Source organism: Aphelocoma coerulescens, unplaced genomic scaffold, assembly GCF_041296385.1.
Source record: "Aphelocoma coerulescens isolate FSJ_1873_10779 unplaced genomic scaffold, UR_Acoe_1.0 HiC_scaffold_233, whole genome shotgun sequence".
Taxonomy (NCBI): Eukaryota; Metazoa; Chordata; class Aves; order Passeriformes; family Corvidae; genus Aphelocoma; species Aphelocoma coerulescens.
Window position 1 is genome coordinate 87003 of NW_027183579.1, and position 18122 is coordinate 105124.

An 18122-nucleotide genomic window follows, 5' to 3' on the forward strand; every position below is an offset into this window, starting at 1 on the left:
CTCGCCGCGGGCAGCCAATGGGAGCGGCGGCGCGGGGGGCGGGCGGCCAATGGGGATGGCGGAGCGGGCGGCGGGAGCGGGCGGGCGGCGGCGGCGGGGCCGGGCCGGGCCCGGTACCGGCGGCGGCCCCGGCCGGTCCCGCGCCCGCGGCGCTGCGGTAACGGCCGGGCCGGGGCTCTCGGGGCTCACCCCGCGCTCGGGGTCCCGCCCCGGGGCACCCCCCCGGTGACGCTCCCGGTGCTGCAGGCGCGGCGGCGGCGGAGGCGGCGGCGGCAGCCCATGCGGCCCCGGGCGGCGGTGACGGCGGTGACGGCGCGGGAGCTCTGCGAGAACGACGACCTGGCCACGAGCCTGGTGCTGGACTCGGTGCTCGGCTTCCGCACGCACAAGATGGGGGTCAGGTGAGGATGGGGGGGAGCACCGGGGGGGGGGCACCGAGACCCCCGGCAGGGCGCGGCGGGGAGGCACCGGCGCCTTCCGGGCGGGAGAACCGCGGTCCTGAGGCTGATACGGGAGCACCGGGCCGGGACGAGCGGGATCCTGCCGGTGTTAGCGCGGGGTCCCCATGACGGGGTTCCCGTCCCGGGGGCGGGGGGGGCTGCCCGGTGTGTGGGGTCGCTGGCCCCGGAGGCGCCGAGTCTCGAGGGTCTCTGTCCCCCCACAGCCCCCTGCCCGCCCTGCGGCGCCGGGCGCAGCTGCGGGCGGCCATCGAGGCCTTCCGGCAGCGCCGGGACCTGGAGGCGGCGTGGAGGACCCTGAGCGGGGCCTGGGCCCCGGCTTTCTTCCGCCAGCGGCGCCCGGTGCAGCGGGCAGCGCTCAAGAACCACGTACGGGGCTCGGGGGGCGAGGTTTGGGGGTCCCCCGTGGGGGTTTGGGGGTGAGGGATGCGTGAGGGGGCGTTGCGGGGTCTCTCTGTGGGGCGGGGGGGGGGGGTGTGGATGGGGTCCGTAGGGGCAGAAATGGGGTCTGTGGGGGTTGGGGGGGGGGGTCCCGAGCCCCCTTTTGTGCCCTGCAGGTGTTCCGGTACCTGCGGACGCTGCTGCCCGAGAGCGGCTTCAGCATCCAGCGCTGCACCCGCTACAGCCGCGACACCAACGGCGCCAGGGTGGTGGCCACGCGCACCTGGTGAGCCCGGGGACACCCCAAAACCTCCAAAACTACCCCAAAAACACTGAAACCCCCCCCCAGTACGGCACCAACGGCGCCAGGGTGGTGGCCACCCACACCTAGTGAGCCCGGGGACACCCCAAAACACCCCCAAAACCCCTTCAAAACCCCCCAAACCCCCCCAGTACGGCACCAATGGCGCCAGGGTGGTGGCCACGCGCACCTGGTGAGCCCGGGGACACCCCAAAACCTCCAAAACTACCCCAAAAACACTGAACCCCCCCCCAGTACGGCGCCAGGGCGGTGGCCACCCGCACCTGGTGAGTCCGGGGACACCCCAAAACCCCTTCAGAACCCCCAAAACCCCTTCAAAACCCCTTCAGAACCCCCAAAACCCCCCAGTACAGCACCAACGGTGCCAGGGTGGTGGCCACCCGCACCTGGTGAGTCCGGGGACACCCCAAAACCCCTTCAGAACCCCCAAAACCCCCAAAACAACCCCTTCAAAACCCCCAAAACTCCCCCAAAAACACCGAAACCCCCCAGTACGGCGCCAGGGCGGTGGCCACCCACGAGTGGTGAGTCCGGGGAGACCCCAAAACCCCTTCAGAACCCCCAAAACCCCTTCAAAGCCCCTTCAAAACCCCTTCAAAACCCCCCAGTACGGCACCAACGGCGCCAGGGTGGTGGCCACCCGCACCTGGTGAGTCTGGGGGAGACCCCAAAACTCCTTCCGAACCCCCCAAAACTTCTTCAGAACCCCCAAAACCCCTTCAAAACCCCTTCAGAACCCCCAAAACCCCTTCAAAACCCCCCAGTACGGCACCAACGGCGCCAGGGTGGTGGCCACCCGCACGTGGCGACTCCAGGGAGACCCCAAAACCCCTTCAGAACCCCCAAAACCCCTCAAACCCCTTCAGAACCCCCAAAACCCCTTCAAAACCCCTTCAGAACCCCCAAAACCCCTTCAAAACCCCCAAAACCCCTTCAAAACCCCTCCAAAGCCCCTTCAAAACCTCCAAAACCCCTTCAAAACCCCTTCAGAACCCCCAAAACCCCTTCAGAACCCCTCAAAACCCCCCAAGCCCCTTCAGAACCCCCAAAACCCCCCAAACCCCTTCAGAACCCCCCCAAGCCCCTTCAGAACCCCCAAACCCCTTCCGAACCCCCCAAAACTCCCCCCGAGAACACCGGAACCCCCCTCCCTCCCTCCCTCCCCGTACGGCCCCGGCGAGGCTCGGCCTGCGCGCGCAGGGGGGGGGTCCCGGAGCCCCCTCCGTGCACGCCCGGAGCCCTCAGGATCTCGGGGGGGTTTTTTTTTCCCCCCTCTCCAGGCACAAGCACGAGATGCTGGAGCTGCTGGGCGGCTGCGGGGTCGAGCTGCGGGGCTCGGACCGGGCGCTGCTGCGGGCGGGGGACAACGACTTCAGCCTCATGTACTCGACGCGCCGCAGGAGGACCCAGCTCTGGCTGGGGCCCGCCGCCTTCATCAACCACGGTGGGACCCCAAAAAGCCACGTGTAGCCCCAAAAAAATCTGTTCTGGGACACCCCCGGGACGCACCTGAGCGTTCTGGGGGGGGGGGTCGCTGAGCGGGTGGTTCTTTTCTTCCCCTCCAGATTGTCGCCCGAACTGCAGGGTGAGTTTGAGGGGGGTTTTGTGGGGGGAGTCTGGGTTTTTTTTGGGGTGGAAATGGTGGGTTTGGGGTGGGAGATGTGAGGGGAAAGAGAGAAGTGGGAGACGCGAGGGAAAAAAGGGCAGGAACGTGAGGGAAAAAGGGCGGGAAGTGTGAGGGGTGAGAATGGGGGAAAGCGTAAAGGGGAAAACGGGGGATGTGAGGGATAAAGAGTGAAATAGGAGAGGAAAATAACAGAAAATTCAGACGGAAAGAGTGAAGCAGGAGGAAAACGGGTGGGAAGCAGGAGGGGGAAAGGGCGGGAATTGTGAGGGGAGGGAAAGGGCGGGAATTGTGAGGGGGGAAAAGGGCGGGAAACGTGAGGGGAAAAGGGAGGGAAAGGCGAGGGGAGAAGGGAAACGTTGGGGGGAAAGGAAGGGAAACATGAGGGGAGAAAAGGTGGGAAACGTGAGAGGGGAAAAGGGAGAGAAGTGAGGGGAGAAAAGGGAGAGAAACGTGAGAGAAGCAAAGGGAAAGGTGAGAGGGGAAAAGGGAGGGAAAGTGAGGGGGAAAAAGGGAGCGAAACACGAGAGGAGAAGGGAGAGAAACGTGAGAGGAGAAAAGAGCGGGAAAGGTGAGGGGAGAAAAGAGTGGGGAATGTGAGGGGAGAAAAGGGAGGGAAAGGTGAGGGGAAAAAGGGAGGGAAAGGTGAGGGGAGAAAAGGGAGGGAAAGGTGAGGGAAGAAAAGGGAGGGAAAGGTGAGGGGAGAAAAGGGAGGGAAAGGTGAGGGGAGAAAAGGGAGGGAAAGGTGAGGGGAGAAAAGGGAGGGAAAGGTGAGGGGAGAAAAGGGAGGGAAAGGTGAGGGGGGAAAAGGGAGGGAAAGGTGAGGGGGAAAAGGGCGGGAAACGTGAGGGGAGAAAAGGGAGGGAAAGGTGAGGGGGGAAAAGGGAGTGAAACATGGGAGGAGAAGGGAGAGAAACGTGAGGGGAGCAAAGGGAAACGTGAGGGGAGAAAAGGGAGGGAAACGTGAGGGGAGAAGGGAAACGGGGGGAAAGGGAGGGAAACATGAGGGGAGAAAAAGGAGGAAAACATGAGGGGGGAAAAGAGAGGGAAACGTGAGGGGGGAAAAGGGCAGGAGATGTGAGGGGAGAAAAAGGAGAGAAAGGTGAGGGGTGAAGGGAAACGTTGGGGGGAAGGAAGGGAAACATGAGGGGAGAAAAAGGCGGGAAATATGAGAGGGGAAAAGGGAGAGAAATGTGAGGGGAGAAAAGGGAGAGAAACGTGAGGGAAGCAAAGGGAAAGGTGAGGGGGGAAAAAGGAGGGAAAGGTGAGGGGAGAAAAGGGAGGGAAAGGTGAGAGGAAAAGAGAGGGAAACGTGAGGGGAGCAAAGGGAGGGAAAGGTGAGGGGAGCAAAGGGAGGGAAAGGTGAGGGGGGAAAAGAGAGGGAAACGTGAGGGGGGAAAAGGGCAGGAGACATGAGGGGAGAAAAGGGAGGGAAACGTGAGAGGAGAAAAGGGAGAGAAATGTGAGGGGAGAAAAGAGAGAAAGGTGAGGGGCGAAGGGAGGGAAACATGAGGGGAGAAAAGGGAGAGAAAGGTGAGGGGCGAAGGGAGGGAAACGTGAGGGGAGAAGGGAAACGTTGGGGGGAAAGGAAAGGAAACATGAGGGGAGAAAAAGGCAGGAAATATGAGAGGGGAAAAGGGAGGGAAATGTGAGGGGAGAAAAGGGAGAGAAACGTGAGGGAAGAAAAGAGCAGGAAACGTGAGGAGAGAAAAGGGAGAGAAATGTGGGGGAAGCAAAGGGAAAGGTGAGGGGAGCAAAGGGAGGGAAACGTGAGGGGGAAAAAGAGCGCGAAACGTGAGGGGAGAAAAAGGAGGGAAACATGAGGGGGGAAAAGGGCAGGAGATGTGAGGGGAGAAAAGGAAGAGAAAGGTGAAGGGAGAAAAAGGAGAGAAAGGTGAGGGGTGAAGGGAAACGGGGAGAAAAGAAGGGAAACATGAGGGGACAAAAAGGCAGGAAATATGAGAAGGGAAAAGGGAGGGAAATGTGAGGGGAGAAAAAGGAGAGAAACGTGAGGGAAGCAAAGGGAAAGGTGAGGGGGGAAAAGGGAGGGAAATGTGGGGGAAAAAGGGAGGGAAAGTGAGGGGGAAAAAGCGCGAAATGCAAGGGAAGAACAGGGAGAGAAACGTGAGGGGAAAAGAGAGGGAAAGGTGAGAGGAGCAAAGACAAAGGCGAGGGAAGAAAAGGGCGGGAAATGTGAGGGGAGAAAAAGGAGGGAAAGGTGAGGGGAGAAAAGGGAAAGGTGAGGGGAGAAAAAGGAGGGAAACGTGAGAGGAAAAAAGGGAGGGAAAGGTGAGGGGAGAAAAGGGAGGGAAAGGTGAGAGGAAAAAAGGGAGGGAAAGGTGAGGGAAGCAAAGGGAAAGGTGAGGGGAGAAAAGGGAGGGAAAGGTGAGGGAAGCAAAGGGAAACGTGAGGGGAGAAAAGGGAAAGGTGAGGGGAGAAAAGGGAGGGAAAGGTGAGGGGAGAAAAGGGAGGAAAACGTGAGGGGAGAAAAGGGAGGGAAAGGTGAGGGAAGCAAAGGGAAAGGTGAGGGGAGAAAAGGGAGGGAAAGGTGAGGGAAGCAAAGGGAAAGGTGAGGGGAGAAAAGGGAGGAAAACGTGAGGGGAGAAAAGGGCGGGAAAGGTGAGGGGGGAAGGAGCTCCCTCACGGTCGAGGTTGCTGTTTTGGGGTTCACGGGGCTCTCCGGCGTTTTTGGGGGGCAGTTTGTGTCGGCCCCGGGCGGGGCGCGGGTGCAGGCGCTGCGGGACATCCCGCCCCGGGCAGAAATCACCTGTTTCTACGGCGACGGCTTCTTCGGCGAGGGCAACCGCGGCTGCGAGTGCCGCACCTGCGAGAGGTACCCCGAAAATCTGGGGAAGGGGCCCTGGAAAACCTCAGGGGGGGACCCAAAAGCCTCGTGGTGGGGGGGGGGGGGACTCTGAAGACCTCGCAGAGCGAACTCGTAAAAATCTTCTGGGAAGATCCCAGAAACGCCGTGGAGAACCTCAAAAGTCTCCTTGGGGGGAGACCCCAAAATGGGGAGGGGGGGGGGGGACACCCTAAAACCTTTTGGAGAAACCCCGAAAGTCTCATGGGGAGGGGTTCCAAAAACCTCAGGAGAACCCAAAAAATAGAGGAGGGCTGGGGAACACACCCCTGAGCAGAGCCCAAAACTCTGAGGGGGCCCCAAAATCCCCAGGGGGGGGGGGGACCCCAAAAACACTTGAGGGGGAGGCCAAAACCCTGAGGGAGGGGAGACCCCAAAAACACTTGAGGGGGAGGCTAAAACCCTGAGGGGGGGGACCCCAAAATTTAGCAGGGGGGTCATCAAAAGCCCCTTCCAAAGGGGGGGGGGGACGGGGGCAAAAAGGAGCCCCCAAACACTTGAGGGACAGCGGGACCACCCCCCAAATTCGGGGGGGGGGAGGGGGGGGTCCCTAATTTCGGGCCGTCCCTCCCCAGGCGCGGCGAAGGCGCTTTCCGGCACCGGGGGAAGATCTCGGAGCCGCCCCCCTAAAGACCCCCCCCCCAAAATACGAACTGCGCGAGACGGACGTGAGGCTGCGCCGGGTGGGGCTGGGAGGGGGGGGCCAGGCCGGGACCCCCCAAAAACCGCCCCGCCGAAAAGCCCCCCGTGCCCCGCGGCCCCGGCGGCGCCGCGCCCCCCCCCTCGCCCCCCGGGCCCCCCGGCCCGGCCCGGCCGCGCGTGGCCCTCCACGACTGCGTGTCCTGCGGGAGCGGCTGCCGCCTGCGCGGGAGGGTCCCCCTGGTGCGCCTGGGGGTCCCCGCGCCCCCCAAGCGCGGCCCCAAAGCGCGGCCCCCCCTCGCCCGACCCCAAACTGTCCCTGTACGCCCACGTGCGCCTGGGGGGGGCCGCCCCCAAAGCGGGCGAGGGGCGCGCCGGGACCCCCCCCCCGCCTGCGGCTGGTGGTGACGCAGTCGGGGCTGGCTCTGGCGCTGCCCCCCCCGGCCGAGCCCTGACGCCCCCTCCCCAAATTTGTGGGACCGGACCCCCACACCCCCCCCCCCCCCCCTTGGGGAGCTGGGAGGGCTTTGGATGGGGGGAAGAGCCAAATTTGGGGGGTTGGACCCCCCCCACGTTTGGGGTTTGGACCCAGATTTGGGGAGCTGGGAGTGCTTTGGAGGGGGGGTAGAGCCAAATTTGGGGGGTTGGACCCCCATGTTTGGGGTCTGGACCCACTTGGAGGGGAGGTAGAGCCAAATTTGGGGGTTTGGACCCCCACGTTTGGGGTCTGGGCCTGGGTTTGGGGAGCTGAGACCCCCTCGGGGGTTTGGACCCCCATGTTTGGGGTCTGGGCCAGGTTTTGGGGGGCTCAGATCCCCTTGGAGGGGGGGGCAGAGCCAAATTTGGGGGGTTGGACCCCCCCACGTTTGGGGTCTGGGCCAGGTTTTGGGGGGCTCAGACCCCCTTGGAGGGAGGGCAGAGCCAAATTTGGGGGGTTGGACCCCCCACCCCCCCTTTTTGAGGGTCTGGAGCTGAATTTGGGGTCTGAGCCCCCCCCCCTTCCCCCCCTATTTTTGGGGACACCCCCCTCCCCCCCGTGTTATTTTGGGGAGGGGGCTTTGGGGGAGGGGTTCCATGGTGCTTTTTTTGGGGGGGGAAGGGGGAGGGGGGGGGTTTGGGGCATCCCGGGGGGGTCGTTTTGTACCAAAATAAAGGAATTTGGAACAAAAACGGCCTCCGGAGGATTTTCGGGAATTTTGGGAAGGGGGGGGGGGGGGGGTGAAGGTGACCCCTCCCCCCCACCCCCCCTCCTGTTTTGGGGGGGTCCGACAGGTGCGGGGTGGGGGAGGGGCGCGCGGTGACGTCATCGCCCAGAATAAACCCCCCACCCCCCCGGGGCCTTTTGTTTTCACCCAAAAATGGTCCTGGGGGGGGTCCCAACCCCTCCCCCCCCCCCGTGTCGGTGTCGGATGTCGCGATATTCCTGGGAACAATGCGGCGGTGACGTCATCGCGGGGGGAGGGGCGGCCGCCGATAAAGGGACCCCCAGTTGGGGGGGGGAGGGGCGCGAGAGGGACCCCCCGGGAGAGGAGCAGCGGTGGGGGAGGGGGGGGGATGTGGGGAGGGGGCTTTGGGGGGGTCTTGGGGGGATTTTGGGGGGGGGGGTTTGGGGGGTATCGGACCTTCCTGACCCCCCCCACCCCTCATCCCCCCCAGGACCCCCCAAATCGCCGCCATGTTGGAGCCTGAGGAGGAGCTCGAGTGAGTGACCCCCCCCGGGACCCCCAAAACCTCCCCAAATTCATCCGGGACCCCCCAAAAACCCCCCCGGGACCCCCCAGAACCTCCCCAGGTTCACCCGGGACCCCCCAAACCTCCCCAAATTCATTCAGGACCCCCCCAAAACCTCCCCAAATTCACCCAGGACCCCCCCAAACCTCCCCAAATTCATTCAGGACCCCCAAAACCTCCCCAGATTCACCCGGGGCCCCCCAAAAACCCCCCCGGGACCCCCCAGAACCTCCCCAGGTTCACCTGGGACCCCCCAAAACCCCTCTGGGACCCCCCAAAACCTCCCCAAATTCATCCAGGACCCCCCAAACCTCCCCAAATTCACCCGGGACCCCCCAAAACCCCTCTGGGACCCCCCAAAACCTCCCCAAATTCACCCGGGACCCCCAAAACCTCCCCAAATTCACCCAGGACCCCCCTAAACCCCCCCAGTTCCCCCCCAGCGCCCCCAAACTGGGAAGGGCCCCCCAAACTGGGGCCCCTCCCCCCTCACCTTCTTCTTCCCCCCCCCCAGGGAGCAGCAGGAGGGTGAGTGACCCTGAGTGACCCCAATTAACCCCGATTAATTAACCCCAGCTGGCCTCGTTAACTGACCCAAAATCCCCCTAATTAACCCCAAAAGCGTTAATGAATCCTCCGTTAATCCCCGCTAACGCCCCCCCCCAACCCCACAATTAGCGCCAAAGCCGTTAATTAATGGTAACAAATAATTTAATGGGGGGTTAATTACCATAATTACCTCATTAACGCTTCCCTAATTACCCCCCCCCCCCAGAAGAGGCGGCGGAGGAGGAAGAGGAGGAGGAAGGTGAGGAAGGAAAACCCCCAAAAAAACCCCAAAATTTTGGGGATTCCCCCCCAAAATGCCCCCCAAAGTCGGGGGGGGGAAACCCCAAATCCTGACCCCCCCTCCCCCCTCCCCCCACAGCCTCGGAGCCCCCCAAACCCCCGGAGGAGCCAGGTACGACCCCTCCCCCAAAAAAACCCCACCTGGGACCCCCAAAATCTGCCAAAACCACCCTAAAAACCCTCTTGGGACCCCCAAAAAACACCCCGGGACCCCAAAATCCCCCTAAAGCAGCCCTGGGACCCCAAAACCCCCCTGGGACCCCCCCCCAATCCCCCCCAGAGCCCCCCAAAACCCCCCAAACCCCCCTGGGACCCCCAAAACCACCCCAAAACCCCCTGGGACCCCCCCAATCCCCCCAGAGCCCCCCCAAACCACCCCAAAACCCCCTGGGACCCCCAAAACCCCCCTGGGACCCCCCCAATCCCCCCAGAGCCCCCCCGAAACCCCCCAAACCCCCCTGGGACCCCCCAAACCACCCCAAAACCCCCTGGGACCCCCCCAATCCCCCCAGAGCCCCCCCAAACCACCCCAAAACCTCCCTGGGACCCCCAAAACCACCCTGGGATGCCCCCAATCCCCCCAGAGCCCCCCCAAAAACCCCCAAAACCACCCCAAAACCTCCTGGGACCCCCGAAACCTCCCCAAAACCACCCCAAAAACCCCCCTGGGACCCCCAAAACCACCCCAAAACCTCCCTGGGACAACCCCCCAAACCACCTCAAAACCACCCCAAAACCCCCTGGGAACCCCCCAAAACCCCCTGGGACCCCCCCAATCCCCCCAGAGCCCCCCTCAAAACCCCCCCAAACCCCCCCAAACCCCCCCTGACCCCCCTTTTTCCCCCCCCCTCCAGAAGAGGAGCGCCCCCGGCCCCGGTGAGGGGGGGGAGGATTCGGGGGATTTTTGGGGCGGTTTCGGGGGGTCCCGGACCCCCCCTGACCCCCCCGACCCCCCCCAGCCCCATGGTGTCCCAGCTGGCCCCCCCCAAAATCCCCGAGGGGGAGCGGGTGGACTTCGATGTGAGTGGGGGGCTCGGGGGGGCAAATTTGGGGGGGCTTGGGGGGGTAATTTGGGGTCTGGGGGGGTTTTGGGGGGGTCTGAGGGAGGTTTTGGGGGGATCTGGGGGGGTTTTTTTGGGGTCTGGGGGAGGTTTTGGGGGGATCTGGGGGGGATTTTGGGAGGTCTGGGGGTGTTATTTGGGGTCTGGGGTTTTTTTGGGGGGGTCTGGGGGCATTATTTGGGGTCTGGGGGCGTTATTTGGGGTCTGAGGAGGTTTTGGGGGGGTCTGGGGGGTAATTTGGGGTCTGGGGGGGACTTTGGGGGGTCTGGGGGGGTTATTTGGGGTCTGGGGGAGGGTTTGGGGGGGTCTGGGGGCGTTATTGGGGGTCTGGGGGCGTTATTTGGGGTCTGAGGAGGTTTTGGGGGGGTCTGGGGGGGATTTTGGGGGATCTGGGGGCGTTATTTGGGGTCTGGGGGGATTTTGGGGGGATCTGGAGGGGTTATTTGGGGTCTGGGGGTTTTTTTGGGGGGTCTGGGGGGGTTATTTGGGTCTGGGGTCCAATTTGGGTCCGATTTGGGTCTGGGGTCCGCAGGGAAGAGCACAGAGAAGGATCCCGGGGGGGTTCTTTGGGGGTTCTTTGGGGGCTGTTTTTAGCGGGTTTTTTTGGGGTAAATTCGGGTTTTTTTGGGTGTGGGGGGTTCCTGTGGGGTCCGATTTGGGTCTGGGGTCCGATTTAGGTCCGATTTGGGTCTGGGGTCCGGTTTGGGTCCGATTTGGGTCTGGGGTCCGCAGGGAAGAGCACAGAGAAGGATCTCGGGGGGGTTCTTTGGGGGCGGTTTGGGGACTTTTTTAGGGTTTTTTTTGGGGTAAATTCGGGTTTTTTTGGGGTGTGGGGGGTTCCTGTGGGGTCCGATTTGGGTCTGGGGTCCGATTTGGGTCCGATTTGGGTCTGGGGTCCGCAGGACATCACCGCAAGCGCATGGAGAAGGACCTGCTGGAGCTGCAGACCCTCATCGACGCCCACTTCGAGCAGCGGCGGCGCGAGGAGGAGGAGCTGCGGGGGCTCATGGAGCGCATCGTGGGGCCTTTTTTGGGGCGAATTCGGGCTTTTTGGGGCTTTCGGGGCGTTTGGGCTCCCTGAGAGCCCCGGGAATGGAGTTTCGGGGCCGTTTCGGGGCCGTTTCGGGGCCGTTTTGGTGTCCTAAAGGGTTCTGGGAAGGGCAGAAAGGGGATTTTTGGGGGGATTTTGGGGGATTTTGGGGGATTTTGGGGGGTTTTCAGGGATTTTTGGGGTCTCATCCTGCGGTAGATGGTCCTGGGGGTGGATTTTGGGGTCATTTCAGGGATTTGGGGTGGATTTTGGGGTCATTTCAGGGATTTGGGGGGGATTTTTGGGGGATGTTTGGGGGATTTGGGGGATTTTTGGGGTCTCATCCTGCGGTAGATGGTCCTGGGGGTGGATTTTGGGGGGTTTTGGGGTCATTTCAGGGATTTTGGGGGATTTTGGGGGGATTTTGGGGATTTTGGGGTCTCATCCTGCGGTAGATGGTCCTGGGGGTGGATTTTGGGGGTTTTGGGGTCATTTCAGGGATTTTTGGACGTTTTTGGGGTCTCGCTCTGCAGATGGTGCTGAGGGAAGGTCCCAGGCGGGTTTTGGGGTCAATTCGGGAATTTTTGGGGTCCTTTCGGGGGATTTGGGTTCTTAAACAGTCTTGGAAAAGTGTGTGGGGGGGTGGGGCGGAAAAGAGGTTTTTAGGGGATGTTTTTGGGGTTATTTTCGGGGATTTGGGGGTAACCGGGGCTGTTTCCGCAGCAGAAAACGTTGGGGAGTATTTTGGGGTGGATTTGGGGTTTTTCTGGGGTGGTTTTGGGGCCCTCACGGACCCCTCCCCGTCCCAGGAGCGGCGGCCGGCCGAGCGGAACGAGCAGCTCCGCAACCGGACGCGAGAAGGAGAGGGAGAGGCAGGCGCGGCTGGCGGTGAGGGGAGACCCCAAAATCGCCCCAATTCACCCCAAAACTCGGCCTGGGAATGCCCCAAAACCCAGCTCGGGGTTTGGAACCCCCAAATCCCCTGGGACCCCCCAAAATCCGACCCAAATCCGACCCCAAATCACCCAAAATTCACCCCTGAATTCACCTCAAATCCCCCCCAGATCCACCCTGGGAGCCCCAAATTGCCCCGAATTTACCTCAAATTCCCCCATGGAGCCCCAAATCACCCCAACCCCCCCGGGAGCCCCAAATCGCCCCAAATTCACCCCAAAACCCCCCCTGGGAGCCCCAAATCCCCCCAAATTCACCCAAACCCCCCTCTGGGAGCCCCAAATTCCCCCGAATTCCCCCCAAACTCCCCCTGGGACCCCCAAATTCCCCTGAATTCCCCCCAAACCCCCCTTGGGACCCCCAAATTCCCCGGAATTCACCCCAAACCCCCTTGGGACCCCCAAATTCCCCCGAATTCCCCCAAACCCCCTCTGGGACCCCCAAATTCCCCCCAAACCCCCCCCGGGACCCCCAAATTCCCCCCAAACCACCCCAAACCCCCCCAGGACCCCCAAATTCCCCCGAATTCCCCCCAAACCCCCCTCTGGGACCCCCAAATTCCCCCCAAACCACCCCAAACCCCCCTCTGGGACCCCAAATTCCCCCAAAATTCCCCCCAACCCCCCCCTGGGACCCCCAAATTCCCCCGAATTCCCCCAAACCCCCCTCTGGGACCCCCAAATTCCCCCCGAATTCCCCCAAACTCCCCTGGGACCCCCAAATTCCTCCGAATTCACCCCAAACCCCCCTTGGGACCCCCAAATTTCCCCGAATTCCCCCCAAACCCCGCCAGGAGGAGAAGCTGCGCAAGGAGGAGGAGGAGGCCAAGAAGAGGGCGGAGGACGACGCCAAGAAGAAGAAAGTTCTGTCGGCCATGCCCCCACTTCGGGGGGTACCTGGCCAAGGTGGGGACCCCCGACCCAAAACCACCCCCAGACCCAAAAACCACCCCCCCACGGGAACCCCAAAGCCCCCCCCCCCCCCCGAATCCATCCCAAAATTCCCCTCTGGGATCCCCCAAATTCCCCTGAATCCACCCCAAAATCCCCCTGAACCTATCCCAAATTCCCCGAATCCACCCCAAAATTCCCCTCTGGGATCCCCCAAATCCCCCTGATTTCACCCCCAAATTCCCCCTGAATTCACCCCAAAATCCCCCTGAATTCACCCCCAAATCCCCCGAATCCATCCCAAAATTCCCCTCTGGGATCCCCCAAATTCCCCCTGAATTCACCCCAAATTCCCCCCGAATCCATCCCAAATTCCCCCTGAATTCACCCCAAAATCCCCCTGAACCTATCCCAAATTCCCCGAATCCATCCCAAAACTCCCCTCTGGGATCCCCCAAATTCCCCTGAATTCACCCCAAAATCCCCCCTGAATCCCCCCCAAATCCCCCTGAAATTCCCCTAAATCCACACTGAGACTCCCAAATCCCCCCGAATTCCCCCGAATCCCCCCTGAATTCCCCTGAATCCCCCGGAATCCCCCCAAATCCCCCCAAATCCACACTGAGACTCCCAAATCCCCCCAAATTCACCCCAAATCCCCCCAAATTCCCCCCAAATCCCCCTGAATTCCCCCAAATCCCCCCAAAATCCCCGACTCCCCCCAAATCCCCCGAATCCCCCCGAAATCCCCCTGACCTCCCCCCAAATTCCCCCCCAAATCCCCCCGAATCCCCCCTGAATCCCCCCAAATCCCCCCCAAATTCCCCCCAAATCCCCCCGACTTCCCCCAAATCTCCCCCAAATTCCCCCCAAATCCCCCCGAATCCCCCCAAATCCCCCCCAAGTCCCCCCCAAATCCCCCTGACTCCCCCGGAAATCCCCCCGACTCCCCCCCAAATCCCCCCAAATCCCCCCAAATCCCCCTGAATCCCCCCAAATCCCCCGAATTCCCCAAATCCCCCCTAAATCCCCCCAAATTGACCCCAAATCCCCCCAAATTCCCCCCAAATCCCCTGACTCCCCCCAAATCCCCCCGAATCCCCCCGAAATCCCCCCGAATCCCCCCGAATCCCCCCGAATCCCCCCGTGCCCCCCAGGCGAGCAGCGCCGGGGCCGCCGCCAGACCGGCCGCGAGATGAAGCTGCGGATCCTGGCCGAGCGCAAGCGGCCGCTGGACATCGAACACCTGCGCGAGGACGAGCTCAGGTGGGACCCCCAAATCCACCCAATCCGCCCCAAATCCGCCCCTAAACCACCCCAAATCCACCCTGGGACCCCAAATCCACCCAATCCGCCCCAAATCCGCCCCTAAACCACCCCAAATCCACCCTGGGACCCCAAATCCACCCTGGGACCCCAAATCCACCCAATCCGCCCCAAAATCCGCCCCTAAACCACCCAAATCCACCCTGGGACCCCAAATCCACTGAATCCACCCCAAATCCACCCTGGGACCCCAAATCCACCCAATCCGCCCCAAATCCGCCCCTAAACCACCCCAAATCCACCCTGGGACCCCAAATCCACTGAATCCACCCCAAATCCACCCTGGGACCCCAAATCCGCCCAAAATCTGCCCCTAAACCACCCCAAATCCACCCTGGGACCCCAAATCCACCAAATCCACCCCAAATCCACCCTGGGACCCCAAATCCACCGAATCCACCCCAAATCCACCAATCCGCCCCAAAATCTGCCCCTAAACCACCCCTAAACCACCCTGGGACCCCTAAACCACCCCAAATCCACCCCTAAACCACCCCTAAACCACCCTGGGACCCCCAAATCCACCCAATCCGCCCCAAATCCGCCCCTAAACCACCCCTAAACCACCCTGGGACCCCAAATCCACCAAATCCACCCCAAATCCACCCTGGGACCCCAAATCCACCCCAAATCCATCCTGGGACCCCAAATCCACCGAATCCGCCCCAAAATCTGCCCCTAAACCACCCCTAAACCACCCTGGGACCCCAAATCCACCAAATCCACCCAAATCCGCCCCCTAAACCACCCCAAATCCACCAAATCCACCACAAATCCACCAAATCCACCCCAAATCCACCCCAAATCCCCCCTGGGACTCCCAAATTCCCCCCGAATCCCCCCTGGGACCCCCAAATGCCCCCAAATTCCCCCCAAATTCTCCCCAAATCCCCCGTGTGACTCCAAAGTCCCCCAGATCCCCCCTGGGACCCCCGAATTCCTCCCCAAATTCCCCTCAAATCCCCCGTGTGACCCCCCGAATCCCCCCTGGGGACCCCGCAAATCCCCCTGGGACCCCCCGAATCCCCCCCAACCCCCCCAAATCCCCCCGTGCAGGGCCAAGGCGCAGGAGCTGCACTCCTGGATCCAGCAGCTCGAGTCCGACAAGTTCGACCTCATGGAGAAACTGCGGCGCCAGCGCTACGAGGTGGGGGCACCCCCAGCCCCCAGACCCCAATCCGGGGACCCCCACAGCCCCCAGACCCAAATCGGGGGGGCCTTGGACACCCCCCAAAGCCCCCAGACGCAAATTCGGGGAGCTCTGGGACCCCCAGAGCCCCCAGACCCCAAATTCGGGGAGCTCCAGGACCCCTGAAACCCCCAGACCCAAATTCAGGGGGCTCTGGGACCCCCACAGCCCCCAGACCTCAAATTCGGGGAGCTCCAGGACCCCTGAAACCCCCAGACCCAAATTCAGGGGGCTCTGGGACCCCCAAAGCCCCCCAGACCCATTTTGGGGAGCCCTGAAGGCCCCCAAAGCCCCCAGACCCAAATTCAGGGGGCCCTGGGATCCCCACAGCCCCCAGACCCAAATCCGGGGAGCCCTGAAACCCCCAGACCCAAATTCAGGGAGCCCTGGGACCCCCAGAGCCCCCAGACCCAAATTCGGGGAGCTCTGGGACCCCTGAAACCCCCAGACCCAAATTCGGGGAGCTCTGGGACCCCTGAAACCCCAAGACCCCAAATTTGGGGAGCCCTGGGATCCCCACAGCCCCCAGACCCAAATTCAGGGACCCCCAGAGCCCCAGAGCCCCCAGACCCAAATCTGGGGGGGCCTGGGACCCCCACAGCCCCCAGACCCCAAATTGGGGGGCTCCAGGACCCCCAAATCCCCCAGACCCAAATTCAGGGACCCCCCAAATCCCCCAGACCCCAAATTCGGGGGGCTCCGGGACCCCCAAACCCCCCCGGGCCCCATTTTGGGGGTCTCTGCCCCCCCCCCCCCCAAAGCCCCCAGACCCATTTCGGGGGTGTCCGGGAGGATTTTGGGGTGCGGGGGTGGGGGGAGGGGGCGTCACAAATTTTGGGGTCCCCCCGGGCCTCACCGCAGCCCCTCCCCCCCCCAGATCAACGTCCTGTACAACCGCATCAGCCACGCCCAGAAATTGTAAATTTGGGGGGGCTCGGGGGGGTCTGGGGGGGTCCTGGGGGGCCCTGGGGGCTTTTGGGGGGGTCCTGGGGGAGTTTTGGGTGATTTTTGGGGCTCCCTGGGTGTTTCTGGGGGGTCCTGGGTGCTTTTTGGGGGGTCCTGGGGGGTTTTTGGGGTGTTTTTGGGGGTCCCTGGGTGGTTTTTGGGGCTCTCTGGGTGGTTTTTGGGGGTTTTTGGGGGGGTCCTAAGGGGTTTTTGGGGTTTTTTGGGGCTCCCTGGGTGCTTTTTGGGTGATTTTGGGGGGTCCTGGGGGATTTTTGGGTGGTTTTGGGGGGGTCCCTGGGTGATTTTGGGGGGTCCTGGGGGTTTTTTGGGGTGTTTTTGGGTCTCCCTGGGTGGTTTTTGGGGTGGTTTTGGGGGGTCCCTGGGAGGTTTTGGGGGGTCCTGGGGGCTCCCTGGGTGTTTTTTGGGTGTTTTTGGGGGGGTCCTAAGGGGTTTTGGGGGGTTTTTGGGGCTCCCTGGGTGTTTCTGGGGGGTCCTGGGTGATTTTGGGGGGTCCTGGGTGCTTTTTGGGTGATTTTGGGGGGTCCCTGGGTGTTTTTTGGGTGGTTTTGGGGGTGTCCTGGGGGGTTTTTTGGGGCTCTCTGGGGGTTTTTTGGTTGTTTTTGGGGGGGCCGTAAGGGGTTTTTGGGGGTTTTTGGGGTTCCCTGGGTGGTTTTGGGGGGTCCTGGGGGGTTTTTGGGTGATTTTGGGGGGTCCTGGGGGGTTTTTGGGTGGTTTTGGGTCTCCCTGGGTGTTTTTGGGGTGTTTTGGGGGGGGTCCTGGGGGGTTTTTTGGGGCTCCCTGGGGGTTTTTGGGGGGTTTTGGGGTTCCCTGGGTGCTTTTTGGGGTGGTTTTGGGGGGTCCCTGTGTGGTTTTGGGGGGTCCTGGGGGGTCCTAAGGGGTTTTTGGGGGGTTTTTGGGGCTCTCTGGGTGCTCTTTGGGGCTCCCTGGGTGCTTTTTGGGTGGTCTTGGGTGGTTTTTGGGTGATTTTTGGGGGGGTCCTAAGAGGTTTTTGGGTGTTTTGGGGGCTCCCTGGGTGGTTTTGGGGGGTCCCTGGGTGGTTTTGGGTGATTTTTGGGGGGTCCCTGGGTGCTTTTTAGGTGTTTTTGGGGGGTCCCTGGGTGTTTTTGGGGGGTTCCTGGGTGTTTTTCGGTTGTTTCTGGGGGGTCCCTGGGTGTTTTTGGGGCTCCCTGGGTGTTTTTGGGTGTTTTTGGGGGGGTCCCTGGGTGCTTTTTAGGTGTTTTTTGGGGGTCCCTGGGTGGTTTTTGGGTGTTTTTGGGGGGTCCCTGGGTGGTTTTGGGGCTCCCTGGGTGGTTTTTGGGTGATTTTTGGGGGGTCCCTGGGTGTTTTTGGGTGATTTTTGGGGGGTCCCTGGGTGTTTTTGGGTGTTTTTGGGGGGTCCCTGGGTGGTTTTTGGGTGATTTTTGGGGGGTCCCTGGGTGTTTTTGGGTGATTTTTGGGGGGTCCCTGGGTGTTTTTGGGTGTTTTTGGGGGGTCCCTGGGTGGTTTTTGGGTGGTTTTGGGGGTCCCTGGGTGTTTTTTGGGTGTTTCTGGGGGGGTCCCGAGAGCTCTCTCGGCACTCCGGGGGGGGGGTGCGGGGGGGTCCCACCGCGCCCCTCCCCCACAGCAAGAAGGTGGCCAAGGGCCGCGTGGGCGGGCGCTGGAAGTGACCCCGCCCCCTCTGACGTCACGGGCCGCGCGTCACGCCAATAAATTGCGTCACCGGCACTCAAACCGCGCGTCACGTCCGCCTTTCCCGTCGTGCCCCGCGCCGCGTCCCCGCCGTTACCATGGCGACCACGCCCCCGCGCTTCCGGCCCCGCCCCCCCCCCCCCTTGCGGCGGCGGCGGCGGCGGCGGCCCC

At 62.5% G+C, this 18122-nt stretch overlaps 2 protein-coding genes across 2 annotated transcripts; both read left to right on the forward strand.

Moving 5' to 3' along the window:
• The first annotated feature begins 160 nt into the window (after nucleotides 1–160).
• On the forward strand, nucleotides 161–7227 carry KMT5C (lysine methyltransferase 5C). Its single transcript, XM_068999113.1, is given in 8 exon segments — nucleotides 161–401; nucleotides 665–827; nucleotides 1016–1125; nucleotides 2442–2605; nucleotides 2727–2746; nucleotides 5485–5618; nucleotides 6224–6275; nucleotides 6278–7227. Coding segments are annotated over 8 exon segments (1230 nt in total). The 5' UTR covers nucleotides 161–279; the 3' UTR covers nucleotides 6743–7227.
• A 735-nt stretch (nucleotides 7228–7962) lies between these two features.
• Nucleotides 7963–17977, forward strand: TNNT1 (troponin T1, slow skeletal type). Its single transcript, XM_068999116.1, is given in 14 exon segments — nucleotides 7963–7988; nucleotides 8533–8546; nucleotides 8794–8826; nucleotides 8947–8979; nucleotides 9722–9743; nucleotides 9827–9891; nucleotides 10831–10946; nucleotides 11768–11812; nucleotides 11814–11846; nucleotides 12706–12817; nucleotides 13960–14068; nucleotides 15185–15275; nucleotides 16195–16235; nucleotides 17887–17977. Coding segments are annotated over 14 exon segments (783 nt in total). The 3' UTR covers nucleotides 17930–17977.
• Nucleotides 17978–18122: the final 145 nt, after the last annotated feature.